This window comes from Diceros bicornis, chromosome X (genome assembly GCF_020826845.1).
Source record: "Diceros bicornis minor isolate mBicDic1 chromosome X, mDicBic1.mat.cur, whole genome shotgun sequence".
NCBI lineage: Eukaryota > Metazoa > Chordata > Mammalia > Perissodactyla > Rhinocerotidae > Diceros > Diceros bicornis.
Genome location: NC_080781.1, coordinates 109,296,117 through 109,319,676, shown reverse-complemented (window position 1 = coordinate 109,319,676; position 23,560 = coordinate 109,296,117). Strand labels below are relative to the sequence as shown.

General features: G+C 40.5%; 1 protein-coding gene across 2 annotated transcripts in view; it reads right to left on the bottom strand.

Annotated features, from left to right (window-relative positions):
• Positions 1 to 23,560, bottom strand: part of DOCK11 (dedicator of cytokinesis 11) — a 170,884-nt gene that overhangs the window by 85,284 nt on the left and 62,040 nt on the right. For both annotated transcript variants that reach the window (XM_058536579.1, XM_058536580.1), the window contains exons 13-23: positions 18,343 to 18,465; positions 16,787 to 16,869; positions 13,890 to 14,012; positions 13,632 to 13,708; positions 10,515 to 10,699; positions 10,358 to 10,423; positions 8,428 to 8,520; positions 6,272 to 6,395; positions 2,776 to 2,897; positions 2,180 to 2,266; positions 650 to 739 (exon numbers count right to left, since the gene is read on the bottom strand). In XM_058536579.1, coding sequence (XP_058392562.1) covers positions 650 to 739; positions 2,180 to 2,266; positions 2,776 to 2,897; positions 6,272 to 6,395; positions 8,428 to 8,520; positions 10,358 to 10,423; positions 10,515 to 10,699; positions 13,632 to 13,708; positions 13,890 to 14,012; positions 16,787 to 16,869; positions 18,343 to 18,465 — 1,173 coding nt within the window. The remainder of the gene's footprint in view (positions 1 to 649; positions 740 to 2,179; positions 2,267 to 2,775; positions 2,898 to 6,271; positions 6,396 to 8,427; positions 8,521 to 10,357; positions 10,424 to 10,514; positions 10,700 to 13,631; positions 13,709 to 13,889; positions 14,013 to 16,786; positions 16,870 to 18,342; positions 18,466 to 23,560) is intronic.

The following is a 23,560-nucleotide window of genomic DNA, read 5'->3' as shown; positions in this document are numbered from 1 at the left end:
TAGAGGCTTCATTTAAAAATCAACATTCCTCAGACTTGCCATGGCTGACCTACTAAAGGAGCAGGCAAAGGAACAGCCACCGTCAGTTAGGCCCTGCGAGATGACTGCAGTCCTACCATGTCAGGAAATAAACAGAGTCCTGGATTCTCAACACGTTTGATAAAATATGCTGTTTCTTAAGACTCTCCTATGCAACATGCCAAAATTAGGTTTTTCTCTCTTTAGTTGACCCTTTTGATAATCTTTTACCCAGGGACACAGGAATCATTTCACATTTTATTCCAAGCAAAAGTGATTTCCTTTCTCCTGGCCCTTCCCCATAGTATTCTGCACCTTTACTGGGCAGTCAGCAAGAAGAGAAAAGATCTGAAAAATCAATTTATGGAGCTGAAATAAACATTTTCATGAGATTTTCAAAAATATGCCATCAAATTCTGGCTATAACATTTTCTCCCTAACGTAGCAACTCTGCTGTCTGCTTTTAAACTGCCACTTGATGGAAAAGTACATAATACAAAGTGGTCTCTTGAGGATATGCAGTCAAAAGTATTTTAAAGCGTTAGTTTGATTTTTTTTCCCCACACATCAAAACGTGGCAACAGAAAGACATGAAAAACAAACCTTTCGCAGAAAGCTGCTGTTCATTTACCTTTAAATATTTAATGAGCTCTCCAGGAGCTTCTTTGGAGCCTGACTGAATCAGCTGGCAATGATGGAAGAATTTATGTACATGCAGATCCTGAAAAACAGATGGACAGAACCATATGAAATTTGATTCATTACCCTCAAACACAGGCTCTACTTCTCCCTCCTCCCACATCCTGCAAACCTATTTATCCGGGTATTCTAATGCCCAGACTCGGCAAGTGCAGCTACCAACATGTGTCCATGTCCCATAGTCCTCTTGACCGTCACACATAGCGGCAAAACCAGGCACATTCAGCATGGACCTCAGCAAACTGGGTAGGCCACACTTTATGCCTAACTAGCCAAACATTCATTTAAGTCCTTTTTCGACTAGTGAAGTTGGGCTGCTTCTACATTTTAATGAAATGGGCAGGAATAGAGGTCTGAACAGATGAAGAAAAGGTAGCAGGAGGGAGTTACCAGAACAGAAGTCTCAGGCGTTCAGAGCCCAATTTACCATGGCACCTCACCGACAAGTGTCCAGCTGTCCTCTATGGAATCCATATACACTGATTTGGGGACCAGCATGGACTATATCAGGAATTGGAATAATGAAATTTGAATTTTGACCTGTTTCCTCTAATTATTACCTGTGTGACCTTGGGTAAGTCATCTAACCTGATCAAGCCTCAGTTTCTTCATCTATAAAATGGTAAGGCGGGCAGGGGGAACTGAAAAGGACCTTGTAGGCCACACTAAGGAGCATGATTTTTCAAACGGTGCTTGAGGCTTCCTACAGACATTTGATTTCATGAATGCTGAGGCTAAGAGTAAACTGTAGTAGCCATCCATGATCCACTGACTTCAAATTTCTGTGTTCAACTCGAGTCTTACCATGAGAAAAACATCAGACAATTTCCAATAGAGGAGCATCCTACAAAATACAAGTACTCCTGAAAACTGACAAGGTCATCAAAAACAATGGAAGTCTGAGAACTTGTAACAGCCAAGAAGAGTCTAAGGAGATGTGACAACTAAATGTAATATGTTATCCTGGATAGAATCCTGGAACAGAAAAAGGGCATTCACAGGAGAAAACTAAGGAAATCTGAATAAAGTACAGACCTTAGTTAATTATTATGTATCAATATTGGTTCATTAATTGTAACCAACGTGCCATACTAATGTAAGATGTTAATAATAGGGGAAACTAGGTACAGGGTATATGGGAACTCTCTGTACTATCCTCACAATTTTTCTGTAAATCTAAAACTGTTCAAAAAAATAAAATTTGTTTTTTAAAAATGGTGATAATTAGCCTCCACATTCCTTTCAGAGTTTTGTGAGGCTCAAATCAGTTAATAGGAATAAAGGGATTTTGTAATTTGAGAAGAATTATAAAATTTGAGCTATTATTAGGAGTGATGTTATTATTAATGAGAAAGTCTTTCAGGCCACAACTTCTTTAAGGCAGTAGATATTGAATAGTCTATATTAATCAAGAAATATACTCAAGTATTAAAATTGACAAAATTCCAATGATGCAACTTACTTGAGTGTAAATGGTAGACTCTAAGTGGCTTTTAATCTTCAACAAAGGCTTTGCACCATCTACCCACTTAATATCCACATTAGATTGCTGTGAACAGAAAATACAGACTGAGTTTCTGTAACATAGTGATGCAGAGATGAGCAACATATAACACTTTTATGCATTTCAACAGTTTTTTTCCAGAAACCAATGTGTCAGTCTCACACCTAGGGAATTATTGGAGAAGATCACTTGCCTTTAGAATAAATATATCCTAAATCATTCTGAATTTCCAATCCTTTGCAGGCTGATATTTTCATAAATTACAACAAAAATGAATTACTAAATAAATGGATTGTTTTAAAAGACACACAAATTCCGAGCCCCTGTTTTTAAAATTGTTATTAGAATCAACAGACATGAGGTTACTTTGTCAAACTGTTACAAAGGTTTCTAAACACCCTTTCCCATACTTGTCTTTGTTGGGGACCAGCACCAGTCCTCAGACCACACTTTGAGTAGCTACCAACTAGACCAAACTATCAACGAGGCCAACAGAATGCTACTTTTTAAACATTTAATCATGATTACTTCAACAAATGCGGATATTTTCCTACCCTTCTTGATTCTGCATCATTCAGATTCAAGTAGCCTGGGGGAAGATTGGCTGAAACTGGCAGCTGCTGCTCAAATGTGATGATTCTACCATCCTTCAGCAAAGGTACCCAGGCAAAGCCAACTGCCAAGACAATAACGAACCATGAGAAATGAAATTGCAACTGCAATTAGTTACACAAATGTCTGAGTGCTGGGGAGCAGGGTGGTGCTGTTTCCGGAGGTCCGCATGAGGAAGTCCAGGTGTTGGGCATCTGAGCACCGGGGAAGAACAATGAGTTTGGATCGCTTCCTAATCCCAGCCTGGCCACTAACAGGTTATTTATTCTATTTCCTTGACTATAAAAATGGGAACGCCAACACACAGGCTTTCCATCTGATAAGAGTTATTGAGAGACCAAAGTGAGACAACGTATGAAAACACTTTAAAACTTGAAAAGTGCATCAATCTCATTATCTTTACACTTTGGGAGACAATTTTTGGTAGATTTATTTTTTTAAAGATTCAGATCTCTCTCATTCCTCCTGAGAGTGCAGAGTTTCATATCTGAGACTATCTCAGACAGCAATCACCACGTTCCAAAATTCCTTACAGCAACCCTAGGGAAGGGACTACTATGGAAGATTAAGGTCACGAGTCAAGGTTACATTCCATATGTATACAAGGCAGTATTTAGTTACGCAGTTTTCCGGATTATAGAAGGAAGAGGTGTAGCAGGAGAATGCAGCCAGGGCATAGTGTTTACAACTTGAATCCACTAAGAGATTTTCCCCAGTCTCTACATTTCTTAATAGTTCTACCCAAAAGAGCCCCTTGGCTTTCTATTAGAAAACTCATCATGTTAGAGCTAAAAAAGCCAGAGCCATCTGTGTTGCTCAAGTTGAGCAGTGTCAGTATTTCCATTATAGAGATTACTCTGGGCTTCAAGTGTTTATAACTCAGCTGTAAAAAAGCTTGCTCTGGACTGAGTTTTGGCATATGAGAGAGGGTGTTGGCTGGAGAGCACTTTTTAAAGCCACTGCTTTCTGATTCTTTAAAATTCTTCGCGTGAGTGTGTGTGTATGCGTGTATTTATACTGTGAACACAGAAGTCAACACAAATCTGGTTAGAATGTTTTCATTCAAGTGTTTAATTTGGCAAATGCTTTAATTCTTAAAAGAAAACTAATATGTTGCTTTCTCTAAGTAGACTAAATGACTTTCTCAGACTCCGAAATACGCCTTAAGGGCATCTTTACTAGTACAACTTCAAAAATGGTTTACCCAGAGATCTCCTTTTATAAAAAGCAGAGGAAAGTAACATGAGCAGAAGAACCATTCAAAAGGACTCTGTCAAAGTAGTTAAACTGAAAATCAGACAAATGACAAAAGGTTTCCAGTCCAGAAAATAAGAAAATATATTTCTTGTTCTTAGGCAACTTTTCTCATAGAAATTTTTATTGAGATATAATTCAGACAACACACAATTCATCTATTTAAAGTGTACAATTCAATGGTTTTTAGTATGTTCACAGAGCTGTGCATCCATTGCCACTAATTCCAGAACTTTTTCATCACCTCAAAAAGAAACACCATACCCCTTAGAAGTCACTCCCTATTTCCTCTTTCCCGGAGTCCCTGACAACCACTAATCTACTTTCTGGCTCTGGAATTGCCGAGGCCAACATTTTTGCACTGTGAATTAATCAGAGCATGGCCAAGGGTGTCTCTCAGTCAACACTCATACAGAACACTTGGAAACTATGAAGGTACAATGTCAAGCACACACCATCTAGCTCAAAGGTGTGAAGCCACTTACAGGATGGACAGTTAACAGTGATGAGTGGCACAAAGAATAACTATCTCCTGCTCCACTGAGCAACCTGCCCACTTCTGTCTGGGATTTGGATAAGGAAATAGTCATTTGTCTCTCAGGAGGTGCACTCTCATGGGTTCTCATTGTTCTGCCAGACTTCTTCTCAACCCTCAAGGTTCCTCCCCTGAACGGGTGAACTGCACTTTCTATAGGGATAGAGAACAGGACCACACTACCCACAATTCTGCTACTTGGCAATACCTTCTTTCCAGTTTTGAAACCTCAGTGCTAACTTTGAATCATCTCTCTAGCAGCCAATCATTTGCCAAGGCCAATTTATTCTTCTCCTGCAATTCCCTTTTTCTCCGTCCCCCTGCTGCTGCCATCGTGTGGCCTGCTTTCTTTCCTGGACTTTTGAAATAGCCCCCTAACTGGTGTTTCTCCCTTCCTTCCTTCTTCCTGCTCCAACTCACCTCCCCCATTATATTGCTACCTGATTGGATTTCCTGCAAAACAGCTCTTACTGGTGTTTATAACCCTTCAATATTTCCTTATTGGTGATAGAATGAAATCAAATCCACAGCCTGGCGTTACAGGCTTTCCACGATCTGCTGCCTCCTTTTCAACCTGACCTCCTGTGAGTCCTCTCTCAGCACCCTGTGCTTCAGTCATATTGAACGACTTGGGTTCCCTGTCTATATCCCTCAATACTCTGCCTCTGTACAAGCTGTTCCTTTATCCTGGAATCCTCCACCTTTCTGCCATCATTGCATTATCAAACTCTACCCTGCCCTTTAAGGCCTCACCCAAACATCATCTCTTCCCGGAAGCCTTCCCTGATTCCCAGCCACTTGTTCCTCTACCAGCTAAGTAATAACTCACTCTGCTCTGAGCTCATGGTGCCACTTTCTTGGTAACTACTACTTTCTGTCTTGTATTATCGTTGTCTACATAGGTCTCTTTCCTTACTAGATCATCTGCTCACTTAAGATGAGATCTATGTGTGATTCTCCACTGGATTCTCCATGGTACCTATTATAATATTTTGTACATAATAAATATGCAGACATATTTGCTGAATGAATGAATAAATGAATGAATTTAAGATTGATCCAGGCTAGCTTGGATCTGAATCCCAGGACATGTGTGTGACAGGCCATGTTCATAGGGCCTTCTATGTTCTTCTAAGGATGCTTCCCAGTGGTTTACCTAAAGCCTTGCTGAAGGGGACCAGGACTGGGACTTCACTAACCAAAGCTTATTCGAGTTTGTTAAATCTGTTCTCTTCTCACTAGAACCAGGTGACCCCTAATCTCCCTCAGGCTCAAAAACGGCCCTGGCTCTGGGCTTACTTCCTTTTTCCTCAGTGAGCAGAACTGGAAAATTCTGGTTGCTGGGTCATTCTATATAAAAGAAATAACAAAAATACTGCAGCACAATACGTGTTTCTCTCTGAGAAGGGCAACATTACTTCATGTTGCTTGTAGTAGTCCAAGTGCACCGGCCAGCATTTGGACATGACATTTGGTAGAAATGATGATGAAATGAACATATAATTCATCTTTTATCAATGAACTTTTTAACTCAGAAATGTACTTTTTGATGAGGGGAAGAAGTGGTCTGTAGTTTAATGAAAAGAGGTTAAATCCTAGACAATTCGATTTTCAATAGTCATAGAGAGACATTTAAAGAGCACACGTACCTGGCGTTTCAACTGTGTCCTGCTTTTTGGTTGTTCCCTTTGTGCTAATTTCACAACTTACATGATAAAAAGTGAAAAGCAAATGATGTTTTTGATGCAGGTGAATGGGAAGCTCAATTTTAATCTGAAATGACAGCAAAATTACACATAGCACTTTGTTTCGCTTTGTTTTCATTGTCCAGCTGGACAGTCAGACCTTGGTTCAGTATCATCATACTTTCCCAATGACATACTTAGGGGTCAAATACTAGATATCATTTAAATATATTCCAAATGCTTTTCTGGTCAGTTTCAGTTTGACGACAACATTCTCCTGGGTTGTGAGGGCTGATTTATTACTTTTGCTGGAGAGACCAGTGGATTCTGCTGGATTCAACTTTGCAGCAGGATTTTCTCAAACACTGGCTCAAAACCACATCTTCCAGCCCAGGGATACTATGTAACTCAATCTGAGCCAGTGAATGCAATCTATCTAAACTGTGCACTGAATTTGAAAGGCTAATTTTTCCTAAGTCATTGCCCTCTCCCTTGCATGAAAAAAATATATAAGCCTTTACAAATAAATGTGCCAAAGGTCACTATGGTATTATGGTATCCACAAATTACAGTTCATATAAGTTTCTTGAGGAAAAAAACACAGCTTTACTCTTGAATGAAGAAATAAAAATTCTCACCCCGACACATTAATTTAATCCTAAAAAATTAATACTTCCATACAACCATCTCAAATAATTTTCCAATCAGAACCCAACTGAACATTTGTAATGCCTCCTGGAAGTATGTAGGAGACACATTACAGATTTAATTGATTTAACACACACGCATGCACCTGCACAGGAACACATGCAAACACACACACACTCACTCACTCTCCTGGTCAATATATAGTGAATGATTGAAAAGCTTGTCCATTTCTGGCATCCTAAAGATAATGTGGATTACTTACTACATGATCAAGCTTTCTGTAGTGACTGGCATTGGTTATAGAGAGGGACATATTAAACAGCTTGGCGATGGACATCTGGCCTAATTATCATTCACATAAGCCATGGTTTCGGTGTTATAACTAATTTCTGTTGTAGGTATATTTCATCACGGAGCATGCCTATTCACAGCATCCAGACCATCTGGGTATCTAATGCTCTGCTGCACATAAATATAGGCATACTCTCTCCCTGGGTGGCAAGAACGCAAGGCACCACCTCCCCATCCCCTGCGCAACTAGGGGCACTGGATTGAGAAAGCAATGAGCAAGGCCTAAGGTGGGGTATAAAGCCTCCATATGACAGTATGGGGACCTGGGAAAATCATGACAGTGGGGGGATGGTTTCAGACAAAGCCAGGAATGGAGAGATGAGGCCTGAGAAACAGAAACAGCAGAGCTTCTGGCCTGGGCTTCACATCCAGGTTCCATGGAGACACGTGGGAATCAAAAGCAGTCTGCAGATTTGGATAAGCCAGATATATAGAGACTAGAAGAGGCTGTGACAGAGACACTAAACGAGACACTGGGAAGTACACAGAGATGTAGAGATAGAGAAGCAGGAAGAAGGAAAGAAAGGCAGAGACAGGGTCAAAGAGGTAGACTGAGGAAGGGAGCACAGAAACCAGGAGCACACCCCACACCCCTTTGTCTACGTTTCACTGAGGCATTTAACACAGCCAGTGGGATTCTGGTGGCCCAGCTGTGCTTCTGTGTCTCTTGAAGCATTTCACTTACAAAGAGGCTGCACCTTCTCTGTAAGTATAAGGCTGTGGAACCACAACAGGAAATAACTAGACGGGCCTTCAGAAAATCTCTTCTGAATTTCTTATTTTAAAGCTAAGGAAATGGAGACTCAGAAAGGGGAAGTGACTTGCTTAAGGTCACAGAGTCAGTTGTTGCCAAGGCCAGGGCTAGACTCCTAGTTTCAGTCTGGAGTCTGTTTCCTACATTGTTATCTCATGCCAGAGTGCCCCTTCAACTTGTGGGCAAATCTCCCACTGTCGTCAAAGGGCACCAAGAAGGCAGGGGCCCTTTGTTTTAATGAGACATTTTCTATTTTCATGGAACAAAACATTTAGGGATTGAAAGTGCAAATAAAATGATGGAAATGACTCAAAGAGAAAAAGAAGAGCAACCATTGCATTTGATAAACATGAGAATGTGTTTTTACCTCATCATAGAACTCTGGATTTTGGTTGTGATGCGAGACAACAGCATAAGCATTTATGGTAAAAACAGACCCTGCAGGTTTTCCATAAATGCACTGCAAAAGAAGGAAAACAGAGTCACCACTCAGTGCAGGTCTTTAAACACGATGCTACGGAACCATATACAGTTAGAGGCATCTGTGAGCACAGGGTCACGGCCAAGCTCACCCGCTCTCACCATGAGCCTGTAAATTCTGAATCATTTACACTCACTCCAGACACCACCCCAGACATCGCCTAACTTGGCTGCACAGATGCTTCTAAATTTCCATCACCCAAGAAATGCAATTTCAAACCAGTTGACAGTAAAAAGCGGAATGCTTCTAATCATATGGAAGGGAAACACTCTCCAACCAGGCCTGTAAAGTTTACTTCTCTCATGCTACTTGCATTTTTTAATATGAGAAGCTCTCCCTCAGCCAGTCGGCAACATTTGCCGCATTTTCGTTGTGCAGTGGGCAAGATGAGGAGTTAAAACAAACCAACCAACCAACAGACACATTCGTAGCCTAAAGGAATTAAAAATTGAAAGTCCATTAGGCCACAGACAGACTTACTGTTCTCTCACTTTACAAGCCACATTTTAAGAGCCACTGGCTTTCTGTTATACCAATAAAATAAATGTAAGGCTTTCTATGGCTCCATGGAAAGATCCGATTTCATTTCTAGTGTGAGTTTTTCACTTCCAGAGGCCTAATAAGCTCCAGGATGAATTTGGAGCCAGCATGCCAAGGTACCAATTGCCTCCCTCGCTTACTTCAGAGCCAGCCTCTAGGCCAGCTGAGATGAAACTGAGACTTCATGTGTGTGCACAGCCAACTTTCCTTAAATACGGTCCTGAAGGCAGTTTGCAGGAACTGTGGAGAGGTAACCTAAGAATCTTTAAGTATACAAAAGGATATTGCGTGGGGGAAAAGGAACAGTTATTCTCATCTCCACTAAAGGGAGAATCAGAGAAAATATACCTAATTTGAGCCAGCTAATCCTTATGTTCACTTAGTTTTCTCAGTGGAAAAAAAATCTCTTTTCAAAGGTAGGGGCTATTACACATTCAATGACTTAGGGGCATTCCAGCCTCTTTCCCTAGGTGGTTTGAGTGGAAGACCAGCCATCCATCTGTCTGATTTAGGCTCAAGCTAGAGAAGTGGGGAGCCAGATAAACACTGTGTGATGGCCAGATGTTCTGACTCCTTTCAGGACTCTGATTAACGGGCTAAAGAGCAAAAAGTAAAAACCAGCTATTAAAGAGTAAAAATGTAAAGACACTATGAAGTGACAGATGTTTAAGGATTGCTGTATCAGCTAATACTGAGTTTCTGCTTTTCAGAGATCACTAATCCAAGTTTGGAAGCACCATTTGGCCAGTCACTGAGTACAAGTCATATCTCAGATCAAAGCAGTCATGCTGTGCTTCTGTCAGCTCAAAGCCCGTTCTGGTTTCAAGGAGAAAGGAGTTTATACTCCCCTGATGGTACCATTATAAACCACCAGGCCACAGGAGAAAATGACCTTGTGATTGGGCATCGGAGCAATGCAAAATAAAGTGGGGCAAAGGCAAAACTCTGGTATATGAAACTTACCCATTTTTAAAGCTATATATGCTCCTACCTCATTTTGTCATTTCTTAATATTTAATTCTTATAGTTAATGTGTAAGAGTAGAAAAGACAATATTACATTTATCACTTTGCTACATTTTCTTTTCGACATTTAAACAAATTAAACTTAGCATATGAAACTACCAAGTATCAAAATCTCTCTCTCCTCTAAAAATGTACGCTTGGTACATTTTCTTTTCGACATCTAAACAAATTAAACTTAGCGTATGAAACTACCAAGTATCAAAATCTCTCTCTCCACTAAAAATGTACGCTTATGAATATCATAAACAAACCTTTAGAGCGCTAGCATCACTTTCATCCGAATCTCGGAATTCCACACAGACTGCAATGTTCCTCGCCTAAAATGATTAATCATTCAATATGAATCTCAAAACAAGAAGATTATAAATAACATTTTATACTCCAAAATGTATAGTTTACACTGTTTACCTTGGCAAATGTTTTCTGGCTATCGTATTTTAATTGCAAGGGATATACATACAGATGGTTTTTGTAAATAGTAAACGGATAACAATATTTTGTCATTTCTGGAACAAACTCTTCAACCTCCACAGTAATATTTTGACAATTCTTTTCAAAAGGCTTCAAGGGCACATATGAAGAAGTAATACAATCTATAGCAAGAAAAAAGAATAGGCAACAATAATACAATTTAACAATCATTAACACATTCCTGCATTTAAAAAAATATACATGGATTGTGTTCTCCAAGAGTGATCTAACAGAATTCTTAGTGATTGACAAAAAGTCATACAACCACTTTAAGAACCCAAAAGGACAAGATGGAGTAGCCTGATGTTGATTTTAGTGGAACCCTTTAACCCAGACGTGGATTGCTATTTCATTCTCAATGTAGAGTAGAGTGATTTGCCAAATATAACACATCATAATTTTGACAAATTTAAACTCTGCAAAGAAATCCATTACATTTTTCCTCCTGTGGCTGCAATTTAGCCTTCACTGTAAGTTTTTATTGGTATCAGGGAAATAACAGTAAATTTATGCCTCCGATTAGCTCATGGCTAGTCACTTTTTAAAAGTTAACTTGGTGCAGGTGCAAATTTTCACCTAAGAAATAATGGAAGCCTTTTGAAACTACAGATCTTATGACGTGCTACCAATAATAAACTCAATACTCCTGAACACGAAAAACACAAAGTCTCTGAATAGTCTAGAACCATATGTTATTGAAGTAGCCACTGTGGTAAAGGTTATTCATCTAATTAAGGGGCTCTAAGACTGCTTGTGCTTGCTGCAGAGCCACATTGATGGAGAAGGAAGACACAGGGAGAGTCGGACCTGAGGACACAGGATTTTTTGTTGGGTTTGGTTTTCTCTGATTAATATAGTGATACTTATAATAGAACATCTGGAGGTATGAAGTAAAAGGTACACAGAAACAAGTGATCATTCCACTGCCCAGAAATAACTACTGTTAATATTTTGGCATATTTTCTTCCAGTCTTCTTTCTATGTATGTTTTATATAACAACACAAAAATCCCACTGTATATATAGAATTTTACCCTGGCTTTTTTTTTTTTTTTTGGCATTTTATCTGATGTCTTATTCCACGAACTCTTTATAAACATCATTTTTCATGGCTGCATAAAATTTCATGGTATCAGTGTATTATAATTGCCTTAACCACTCTGACGGTGTTGGACTCTGGTTGTTTCTAATTTTCTCCCAATGTAAACACTGCAAAGAACATCTTCATGCGTAAACTCCTGTCTACATTTCAAATTATTTCTTTAGGAAAAGAACAATCCATTATACTCTTAGATGTTTTACAATGTAAATTGCCACTCCCCCGCTTACAATGCTTTAGTGACTTCTCATTGCACTTGGAATAAAAGCCAATCTTTTAAGGAGTTACCATGGTCTATACACTTCCCCGCATGATGTGATCTTCCCGCTTCTCCTTCTTCATCTCCTCTCTCCCTTGTTCCCATCACACGCTACACTAGAGCCACACTGGCTTCCTTTCTGTTCATACAAACCAAGCTTTCTCCCACCTCAAGGTCTTTACATACGTGATGCCCTCAGTGGGGAATGGACAGTCCCAACCATCACATGCTGGTTGGGCCACATGGTGGGCCTTCCTTGGCCACCCTTTTTAAAGCAGCCCATCCCAACTACAGATGGAAAATTACTCATTTATTTGTTTTCTTGTTGATTGCCTGTCACTCCTAGATTTTAATCTGCATAATTTTAAAGCACCTAGTAGGTACTCAATAAATGCTATTCAGTGAATAAATGGATGGATAGAACATCAGAGTTGGAATGCCTTAGTTATGGACATCTATGGATATCTATTGCCAAATTGTACTCTTATCCACGATAGGTGATGGTGCCTGGCCATAGCCAGCATTAGACAGTTTTGTTTTTTTTTTTTGTTTTTTTTTTTTTTTTTTTTTTTTTTTTTGTGAGGAGATCAGCCCTGAGCTAACATCCGCCAATCCTCCTCTTTTTTTTTTTGCTGAGGAAGACGGCCCTGGGCTAACATCTGTGCCCATCTTCCTCCACTTTATATGGGACGCCGCCACAGCATGGCTTACCAAGCAGTGCGTCGGTGCGCGCCCGGGATCCGAACCAGCGAACCCCGGGCCGCCGCGGCGGAGCGCGCGCACTTAACCGCTTGCGCCACCGGGCCGGCCCCTAGACAGTTTTGTTTTAAACCTTTTTGTAAAACTGACAGATGAGCAAGAGCATCTTGCTGTCTTAATTGGTATTAGTGGCATTATTACTGAGATCGAAGATTTTTGAAATATTTACCAGCCATTTCATTTTATTTCCTGCAAAGTGTCCTTTGTGTCTTCTATTTTTCTTCTGGGATCTTAGAGTCATGTCTTTAGACAAGAAAAGAAATTCTCCTCTTTTTTGATCCCTTAACTGAAGAAACTTATCCAAGGCAAAAGGGAACAGAAACTGACTCACATCGTCACATATTATATATGAAACGGCATCTGATAAAATCAACTTAATTCACTTCCTAATCTGTAACTGTTCACCATGTGTACTGGGTTGAATAGTGTCCCCCCAAAATTCATGTCCTCCAGAACCTCAGAATGTGACCTTATTTGGAAATAGGCTCTTTGCAGATGTAATTAGTTAAGATGAGGTCCTACTGGATTAGGGTGGGCCCTAAATCCAATGACTGGTGCTCTCAGAAGGCCATGTGAGAACACAAAGGGAAGATGGCCATGTGATGCTATCACACCATTAACGAATGATGCTGCTACAAACCAAGGGCTGCCACGGATAGCCAGGAGCCACCAGAAGCTAGGAAGAGGCAAGGAATGATCCCTCCTTAGAGCATTCAAAGGCAGCACAGCCCTGTGGACACCCTGATTTTGACTTCTAGCCTCCAGAACCATGCGAGAATCAATTTCTATTGTCTTAAGCCACCCAGTCTGTAACACTTTCTTATAGAAGCCCTAGAAAACTAATACACCATATAAACCACAAGAAAAATATTGAAAAGATAAAAACCTGAGATTCAAACATAGCCCTTAAGGTTTATTTGCAATACATGAGTTCTTACTTGATAAATCCATAGGAACACATTCTACTGTGATGTTTAGCTGCCCAGGAATAATCTGCAATTTGGTCTTCTCTGGCCTAGGTGTAAAATAAGAATATTTTATATTTAAAATTTATGATTACTAAACACGTTAGTTACCCTATATTCAAACTTAAAACTTTAAGCATTCAGTTTCTCCCATATACGACTCATTCATCATTTTAAGAAATTATAATTCATCTATTACATTGGGTAACTGCAGTAATTCCACACACTTACTTCTTGTATTCTGCAAGCAACTTGAGAATGTCTTCATTTGAAAGCTTGCTACTGTCTTGTTTATACAAAGGAGAAAATCTCCCGTCCAGATCCAAGGAGCCTTGAGTATCTTTGAAAATGGGTCTAAAAGAGCAACAAAAGGTTTTTTTTTTAAAATCTAAAGTATTTATAAATTAAGACAAAATTAGTGCTGGTGGGAGTATAAAATGGCAAAACTACTTTGGAAAATAGTTTGGCAGTTCTCATGAAGTTAAGCATACATCTACCCTATGATCCTACAATTCCTCTCCTATTCATCTTTCCACGTGGTACATGAACGTATATAGCAAGTTTATTTGTTATAGCCCCAAACTGGAAACAACCCAGATATTCATCAACAAGTGAATGGATAAACAAATTGTGGTATATTCATACAATGGACTACTACTCAAAATGAACAACTGATATATACACAATATGGATGAATCTCAGAAACAGACTGAGCACAAGAAACCAAATGCAAGAGTGCATCCTGCGTGCTTCCCTTTATATGAAGGTCTAGAACAGGTAAAAGTCACCTACAGTGCTAACAATCAGATCCGTGGTTGTCTGGGTGGGGGTGGGATGGCCAACGGGACAGGGATATAAGGAAACTTTCTGGAGTGAGAGACATGTTCTATACCTTGGCTGAGGTGCTAGTTACATGACTGTATACATTTGTGAAAATTCATCAAGTTGGACATATAAAATATGTGCACTTTAATGGAAGGTAAAGTATATTTCAATAAAGTTGATAAAAATTAAATTCGATCTTTAAGATCAATTTACATAGAGAGTTCACAATATGTATGTAGAATTTCCAATATGAATTTGAATGATTCCCTCCCCCTCCCCTTCTCCCATCTTTAAGCAGCTATTTTCCTGCTAAAATGGAAGTAATGTACAAGCACCCAACACACTGGAAGCAGCTATAGCCAGAAACAGAATTCCCCTGGCAGAGCCTCTGAAGATGTGGTTATAGGCGTTAACCATTGTTCCTACTTCTAAGCATACTTCCTTTATTTTCAGTAAACAGGGGTTTATATATCTTTTAAGTATCCCAGCCAAGCCTTTAGAGTGAGATCCTGCTACTGCTGACAACCAAAACAATTTGGGAAGGAAAAAATAGCATAATTCCTCATGAGAACTGAGGATCAAAGCTTCTAACTTTGAAGATTTTTAAATTAACTTTTCTACTGGCAAAACAGCATCGAGCAGCTATTGCTATGGCCTGATGGCGGGTAGTAAGCCATAGCAGTCTAGGTAGGCTCCGAAATCAGGTGCCGTGGGTTCTGATCTCTGCTCACACACATGCTGTGTGAACCTGGACAAGGATTCTTTTTTTTACTTCTGTGCTTCAATTTCCTTGTCTCCAAGAGGGGGATAATAGTACCCACCTCTTAAGAAGGTATACATTAAGCACTTAGACCACTGCCTTGTACAGAGTTAGCACTTAATAACTGTAAATAATAATAACAAGAGCAGCAGCAGCAGTAATTGACTTTTCAGGCTGGAGCATCACTAAGGATCCTTATATTTACAAGCCATACTTCACCTTCTATAATGCCTAAATATAACAACCTCCATTACTCTTTGCATTTCACCTAATGTTGGCTAGCATTTTTTACCAGTCTGCAAAACAAGGACAATGTGCCCTTTCATCTACCAACATACAATGCATTTTGAGACCTTCCAAAAAATGAAATGATCATAAATAGTGACAGAAGCGTTAATTAACTTAGAATCTCCTACCCTTATGCTATTCCCCAGCACCCACTGAACATAATTGATTGAATTACTCAGAACATGGTGCCCTTTCCCCAGAAGTTCCAGTGAGCTGTACAGGCTGTACCACAAACCAACCAGTGAACCTGTACTTCAAAGCGGGGATAAGCAAGAGACACGTTTTAAGTCATCACTGTATGTAGACTCGCAAGATTTGGAAAAAAAAATCATGTAATCTACCATAAGATATGTGGTATAGATAACACGCTTCCAAATACACTACCCCTAAAGGGTTTGCCGAATTTGTCATCAGGAATGAAGAAAATCTATTCATTAGTTACACACTTGCACTTAACAACTGCCTTCTTTGCCTTCTAATTTTTAGTATATTTTCCAGAATTATTCTATGATAGCTTTTCAAAGCATAAACCCAGCCAATTCTGAAATAGTGGGCATATTGTACATAATTCACTACAATTTCTGGTTTTCTGGAAAAAAATTCCATCACTTTAGCAAATAAGCTCTGCTTTAAAATATAATAAAATTAAGTGGTGTCAGTCAGATCAGTAACCCAAGCCAAAGAAAATTTCCCTGAAGCAAGCCATGTGAAGAAATGAAAGGGTCTTTGATGCACAGCAAATTCTAAGAGAAAGAATTCTTATATCCTGTATGGGCTGAATGTTTGTGTCCCCCCCAAAGTTCATATGTTGAAATCTAACCCCCAAGGTGATAATATTAGGAGGTGGGGCCTTTGGGGTGAGATTAGGTCACGAGAGTGGAGCCCTCATGAATGGGATTAGCGCCCTTATAAAATGTCAGCGAGCTAGTCCACCTTCTTTCCACCACGTGCAGATACAAGGAAAAGTCAGCTATCTGCAACCTAGAAGAGAGTCCTCACCAGAACCCAACCATGCTGGCACCCTGATCTTGGACTTACAGCCCTGAGAATTGTGAGAAATAAATGTTCATGGTTTAAGCCACCCAGTCTACAGTAATTTGTTATAGCAGCCTGAACGGACTAAGACACATCCCAGGTGTCCCAAGATATAACTAGCTTGTCAGAAACAGACTGCTGAATGCTGCTGGCAAGAACAAGAGGCTTCAACTTCACAAATGAGCGTGAATAGAACGGTCAGGATTATACTTGTACAAACCTGGCAGCCCAGGCAAAGGGCATTCGGTATTGTCCAAGGCGACTACACACTTGCTTAGCTGTCCTGTGCACCTTCTGGGCCGTCTAAGGTCAGAAAGAAGATAGGCTCACATTTGTTCAAACTACCAGGGACTCACCCAGAAAAATAACTTCCCCAACTTCCTGATATAAACCATCAAAATCTATTTTAAAAATATAGAGAGAAATAGCTACAAATAAAGCACAACACACATCATCTCCCCACTTCCCAAGACCAAAGTATTTCTTAAAGGTTTTGTGTTTTCTCATGAACAGAGCCTCCATCAGATATCAGAAGACAGACAAAATAGATGCGGGGCACGTTTTGTACCAAAGATCTCCACTGAGAAAATTTTAAGCAGTTTTAACGTGTAATTCCTTTCACACATGAGCAGGCAGACACTTCTCATTCTTTGTAGAAGTCTGTTGTGGATACAGATGACCTTTTTCTTCCCAAGATAAAAGCCAAGTGACCAAGAGTCAATGCAATTAGTTGAATGTGGGCAGGAGCTGCTGTTTGCACAGGCACTGGAGATGACAAAGGAGATTAACTGCCTATAGAGTCTAAACAGGCTACGAAATGCTGGCTAGATCCTTATCCCTTGGGATACCGAATGCTAGAGGCTTTTATCTATATTGTTGAGACTTTTTTCCCCTCCCACAAATTAGTCACGTGTCTCCTCAGCATCTTCCACTTAATAAACACTATTTGGATACACCACTAAATGCCACATACAACGGATTGACTCTTCATAAATCTTCACTAGCGGGAGTGCTGCTAATGAGCGGTGTCACAAACGCTTTCCCTCTCTGGGCCTCAGTTTTCTCATTTAGAAAATGAGAGGGGAGGATTAGATCAATAATTTCTAAAAGTTTGGATTTCATGATCCAGAAATTTGGATGGTTATAGGGGTTGCTGACTTTCGATGTTGCCATTTAAAGACATTAAACATGAAAAACAATCCCTACCATGTAACATGCCTACATTTCATGAAAGATAGATAGGTGTAACGTTTAAAAAGTAGGAAGGGCAAAATCTCAGAATAAAGGCCAGCCTTCTGAATTGAATACATTTAGCTTCACGAATCGCTCACTATCTCTTGTCTTTCCTTTCTCATTTTGTCACACACAGGAGCGAATTTGAGTACAGACTGGCATTTGGGAACCACAGGACTGGATCATCTTTACCCTCCCAGCTTTGACATTCTAGGGCTGTATATAGGGCTGGGAGAGAAAAAGAATGGCTATTGCCAAGGATACGGTGTCAATGAACAGGTGTTGCCTAAAAGCCTTTAGCTCTTATTTTGATAAGCAAGCAGAAATCAGATCGTCATGTAAACAGAACATAAATGAAAAGGGAAAAAGGTCACGTTCAAGCTTTAGCATGCTTACTCCCATAGTATATTTTCAGAATATACTGCACACTCAGAGAATAAGTGGTTTTTTTTTTGAAGCTTAATTAACAATACCATTTAAAATATGAGGAAAAGGCAAATTCCACATTAAGCTGAAGTATTCACAAACCGTCTTTACAAATACCTTTGCTGGGTCTGAATTTTTGATGTAGGGTTCCGCACAGTGCGTAATGTTTCCCTGGAGCACCTTTTCAATTCTTGCAACCAGAAAAATTTCAGTATGTGGATTTGTCACGGAGAAAATGCCCTGGAAAAAATGAACTTCCATCAGACTTTTTAATGTAACCTCATACATACAGTTACTTGGTTAATGACTCCTAGTAGTGTGTTTAGCATAGAATGTTGATATTCAACATAGCATCATGTCCAGGACCCTGGAAATAGACAGCATTTCCTTTCATGCAGTTTTCAAAGCTCCCGATGCTCCTTTCGAAATGGATTTTCTATTTTGTCACCAACTTCCTATCTATTCATCCCCAAAGTGCAGGTGTCACCATTGCTGCTTAGCGCCTTGTGTTTGGTTGTGTCTGCAAAGTGCATTCTTACACCTAATTAATACAATGGGTATTGTTTGGCTTATTTGGCATGTGCTAAAATTGTGTGCATTTCTCAAGTGGAAATGGATATGCATTTTTAAATGTAGCTGCATGTAACTCAAGAGCAATTCACTCACAATTAATACTAATTGCAGCTAGGAGGAAGAAAATACTTTATTGCTGTGTAACATAAAAACTAAACCACCCCATAGAAAACATTCCTTTGTTGCAGTTCAAGAGCTCTGGTGCTTTCAGTGTAAAGGTAGGGAACAGAGGATCCAAAACTCATTTTGTTCCCATACACTTTATTTCAGATTACTAATGTGTACGCAGCCAAGGTTGCATGAGTCTTCTTTGAATGCACGTGGAACAACCATGTCATCCCCTGTCCAGTTCAGCTCCTTCCAAACATAACATGTTCCAATAGCCTAAAGGCTGGTTATGTCTGTTGTTTAAAGGAGCACCACACAATTGAATTCAAGTGGAAAAATCCATCACTGGGATGCTACTAAGTTTTATTTTTCTACTTGGTATATTACCACCTGTGATAAGATAGTGCATTCCAGTTTTCAAAGCATTTCAGACACATTATCTCATCTGTTCCAGATAGAACCCTCTGGGCAGAAGAGAAAACTGAGTGTAAGACACTAAGTAATTCCCCCCAAGTCCAACGACTTGTAAGGATCCCAAGTAATGGCTGGTCCAGGTTTGAATTCTCAAGCATGGAACGAAGTGCTTAAAAACTGCTTGAGAGTCCAACCTCCTGGGTTCAAATTCTGGCTCCATCATTTATGGGTTTAGGTAAGTCACGTCCTGTCTACGACTCAGGTTTCCCATCTAGGAAATGAGGATGATGATAGCAATAGCGATTTCATAAACTTCTTGCACAGATGAAATGAAGTAATGCACATTAGGTACCTGGTTATTACTAGAGTGGCCCAAATCATCTCAAGGCCACAGAACTTGATGCCTGGCACTGCCAGGAGCATGCTGCTCGAGCTGTGAGATGCGGCTGGCACACTGCCTGAGCTGCCCCTGCAGGAGGTATGCTGAGCAGTGTACCCTGAGTGCCATCTCATGCTTACCTATTGTCACATAATTGTGCTAATGATTTTCGTTCATTATCTTAGTCTTCAAAAAACCCTCGAATGCAGGCACTATGATATACACATTTTACAGATTAAGAAACTGAGGCTTAGAGAGGTTTATGCAGCAAGTAAGTGGTTGAAGAAGACTGCCACCAGCTCCAGACTATACAGCCCATGCTATCCTGCCTCTCAGCCTTGAGGCCCATGCACCCAACATCTCATGTGATAGCGCTGGATGAGGATAGTAATATTGATTACTGCTATTGCTATAGCTGACATTCACTGAGCACTTATTGTTCCCCATTCCCAGTACTCTGGGCATCTCCCCACACTGATGCCAGCAATGAGTACTATAATTTTAAACGATTCGACAACTGATAAGTATAAGCTGCTTTCACTTGTTTATCTGTGATCACTGTTACTGCTGCTCCTACCTGCAGCCACATTGTTGTACTGAGCATGCACAGTGGCCCTGGGACAGGGCCAAGTGCTTTCTGGAGACAGCACACCTGGGCGGAGCCTTACAGCAGCCCCTGGATGCAGGGACTATCATTACCTCCAGTCTACAGACAAGGATGCTGGGGCACAGAGATGGTCATTTTTTAACTGACCAGAGATTCCAGTGTAGATGGTCAGTCTCTGGGGCTATTTTACCTTTTGACTGTTCAGTTTTTAGCCTTCCCTCTGTCCCCAGAACACAGAAGGGTAGCCAGAGAGCACCCAGGAATCCCGTGTGGGCTAGGAGTCTGGCCCTTCAGGGCATGGCCTCTGGCCCAGGCCTCCTTTCCCACCAAGGAGGCAGGGATGTGCCTGTCTCCCTACCCCTCAAGGTGACTCTTACCCACTTCACTGACCCCTCTCTCTAAAGAATGGGTCAGGTCCCCCCATCCCAGTCCCCAGCACTTACATAGCCCCCTAGGGCATGGCAGGGCATGTGATGGTGGTGGTGGGGGCTCTGCACCCTTTAACCAACAGAACAACTGCTGCCCCCCAGCAGGGAGCCCGCAGAGCCACAGGGAGGCAGACTCCCAAGAGTGAGCAGCTCGCCCACAACCCCAACCCAAGGTCAGTCAGCTCTGACCTTGGAGGACATGGGGGACTGAGCTCTGTCAGGGCATCTTGGAAGGAACTGCCAGGCAGCTGAGAGTGAAGTGACTGGTCACAGTGGCTGTTTGGTGTCAGGGAGGCAAAACTACTCAATGGACCCAACTTTCTCCTTTTCCTGTGGTCACCCCATTGCTCCCCAGGAAGCCACTGGAGAGAAAGACTCCAAGGAGTGGATGGGGAGGGTCTAGAATACCCCTACAACACTCACCATCCTCCAAGCCCTGGGAGCTGCCTCTCCCTATAGACAACGCCATCACTTGAATAGTCTTTCTGCAAGGGACCGGGCTGCCAGACAGCCCTTTCCAGGAATGTTGGGGAACTGAGCTGTTTCCCTCTCCTCAGGGTGACAAGGAAGCAGTAAAGTATAGGGGTAAAAACCTGGGCTTTGGAGCCTGCTAGAGTGAGGTTCAGGTCCTGTTCCTCATCTCATTAGCTCTATGACCTTGAAGAAACCACTTGACCACTCTGTGCCTCAGTTTTCACATCCATAAAATGGGGATGGTACAGTATCTACCTACTTTACCTGGGTGTTGTGAGAAGTAAATGTCTTCATACAGATAAAGTACCTAGAGAAATACACTGGCAATAAGAAGCGTTTAAATTGTTGTTATTGCCGAAAAATTGATGAGCTGAGACTAGTGTTCACATCTGCTACATTCAGTCTCTTTCGTACATAGTACTGCTTCCTAGTCATAAACAGGAAGTTGTTGAGAAAAAGACTTCTTCAAAATTAAATGTTCAACTGTTTGAAGTAAATGACCACTTCCTGGTATCTTTAGTTGATTTGAAAAAGGGTGCAAAATGATCAAGCCCTTTGAGGCCACTGCCCATCGTTCTCCCCTTTCCAGCTCTTATCCATTCCTTTGAGGCATCTCTTAAGTCCCACGTCTCCTGCGCAGTCCTCTAAGTTAATTCCCAACCACTGACCCTTCCTCACATTCCAAACTCCTCTCCTACCACTGTGTTATATACTTCAGCACTTAATTACATTCTGCCTAATATTGTTGATTGAGTTCTTTCAAACAGACCTAGGTTCAAATCCTGCCTTCACCACTATTGGCTATGTAATGATGGGCAGCTTCCTTAACCTCCCTGATCTGCAGTTTCCTCATCTGCAAAACAGCAATAATTATACAACTTCACAAAACTATGATGATCGCATGAGATACCAATGGAAAATTCTGGCACATAGGAGATATTCAAAAAATGTTGATTTTCTTCCTGACCTAGATTACAAGTGGGATGACACCTGAAACCACAATTTAAACTCCTTGCATTGGACACACAGCTGAGTACGCTGAAATAATACAGTAAATACATCATTGGCTTCAAATGACTTATTTGACATTGTGTGGGAACTTTTAAACATATAATTCAATAGTAGATTCTCAAAAACTGATAATACTGTACTTTCTGGATCTCACTTTTAGACGCATAGGCTGTTGTAGTGGAACGTTCACATATGTGACAACTATGGTCTGAGTAACAAACTAAGGAGCCGTAAGGGAACAAGGGGCAACTTAGGGAACAGCTAAGACCCACAGCCCAAAGAGGGCAGTGACAACACATATAAGTTTTCCCCTACCACGTGGCAATCTGTATCAATGAGCATAATCTTTGACCCTGAAAACTCCAATGCTTGGAATTTATTCTAAGGAGATAATTCAACAAACGAGCTAACATGTACACACAAAGATGTTCGATGCAGTGTAATTTATGATATCCAAAAATTAGAAATATCCTAATCAGCTAAATCAATGGAATACCATATTTGCCTTTAATAAGAATGTGACTGATCCAGAGATATTGATATAGAATAAACATGATGTTAAATGAACACAGTAGGTGTAAAAATAGCATGAATATAACAGTTTGTATAAGAGTATACATAACGTTTATCTATTTATATACACATAACAGAGATGTCTAGAAAGATGTTCGCCAAAATGTTAATAGTTATCATCTATAGGTGGCGATTTTTACTTCTTTCTTTATACTTTTTGTATTGTTTGAAATTTCTACATAATAATGTACTTATCTTTATAATCAGGAAAAAAAGGAACAATATTTTTATTTGGGGAAAAATAAATCTCCTTACAATGTGAGCTGCTTTGTTCTTATGCCTCTTCCCACTTTAATTCTATGCCACACTCTAGTTTCCTGTCAGTTGCAAGAGTCCAGAAGGCAGACCATCAATTCTACTCAGCCTAACCTCTTATGGCCTCCAGTCCAGTCAGAGGTCACATGCCAGGGAACTGTCAGACCCCTGCTAAAGGGGATTCTTTGCACCAGACAGGACAGAAGAGAGTAGCTTTACAGCTGTGACACAAGAAGTTCCCTCCCACTGCTTTTCAACCAGAACTCCTTGTATAAAGAGCCTTTATGCTCCATTATAACTACCTACTTATAACAGAAACGGGAATTAGGGATGGGAGGTTATTTTCGGGTCAATGTTTTCTTCAAAGAAACAAGCCTTTCAGGCACCTATTGCCTTGCACCAGAGTGTGCACATGGGCATGGGGGTGTGTCTGTATCTGTCTGTGTTATCTGCATTCCATCTCACAAAATACTTCCTTTGAGACTCACATGATGGTCCCACTGAAATGTCACT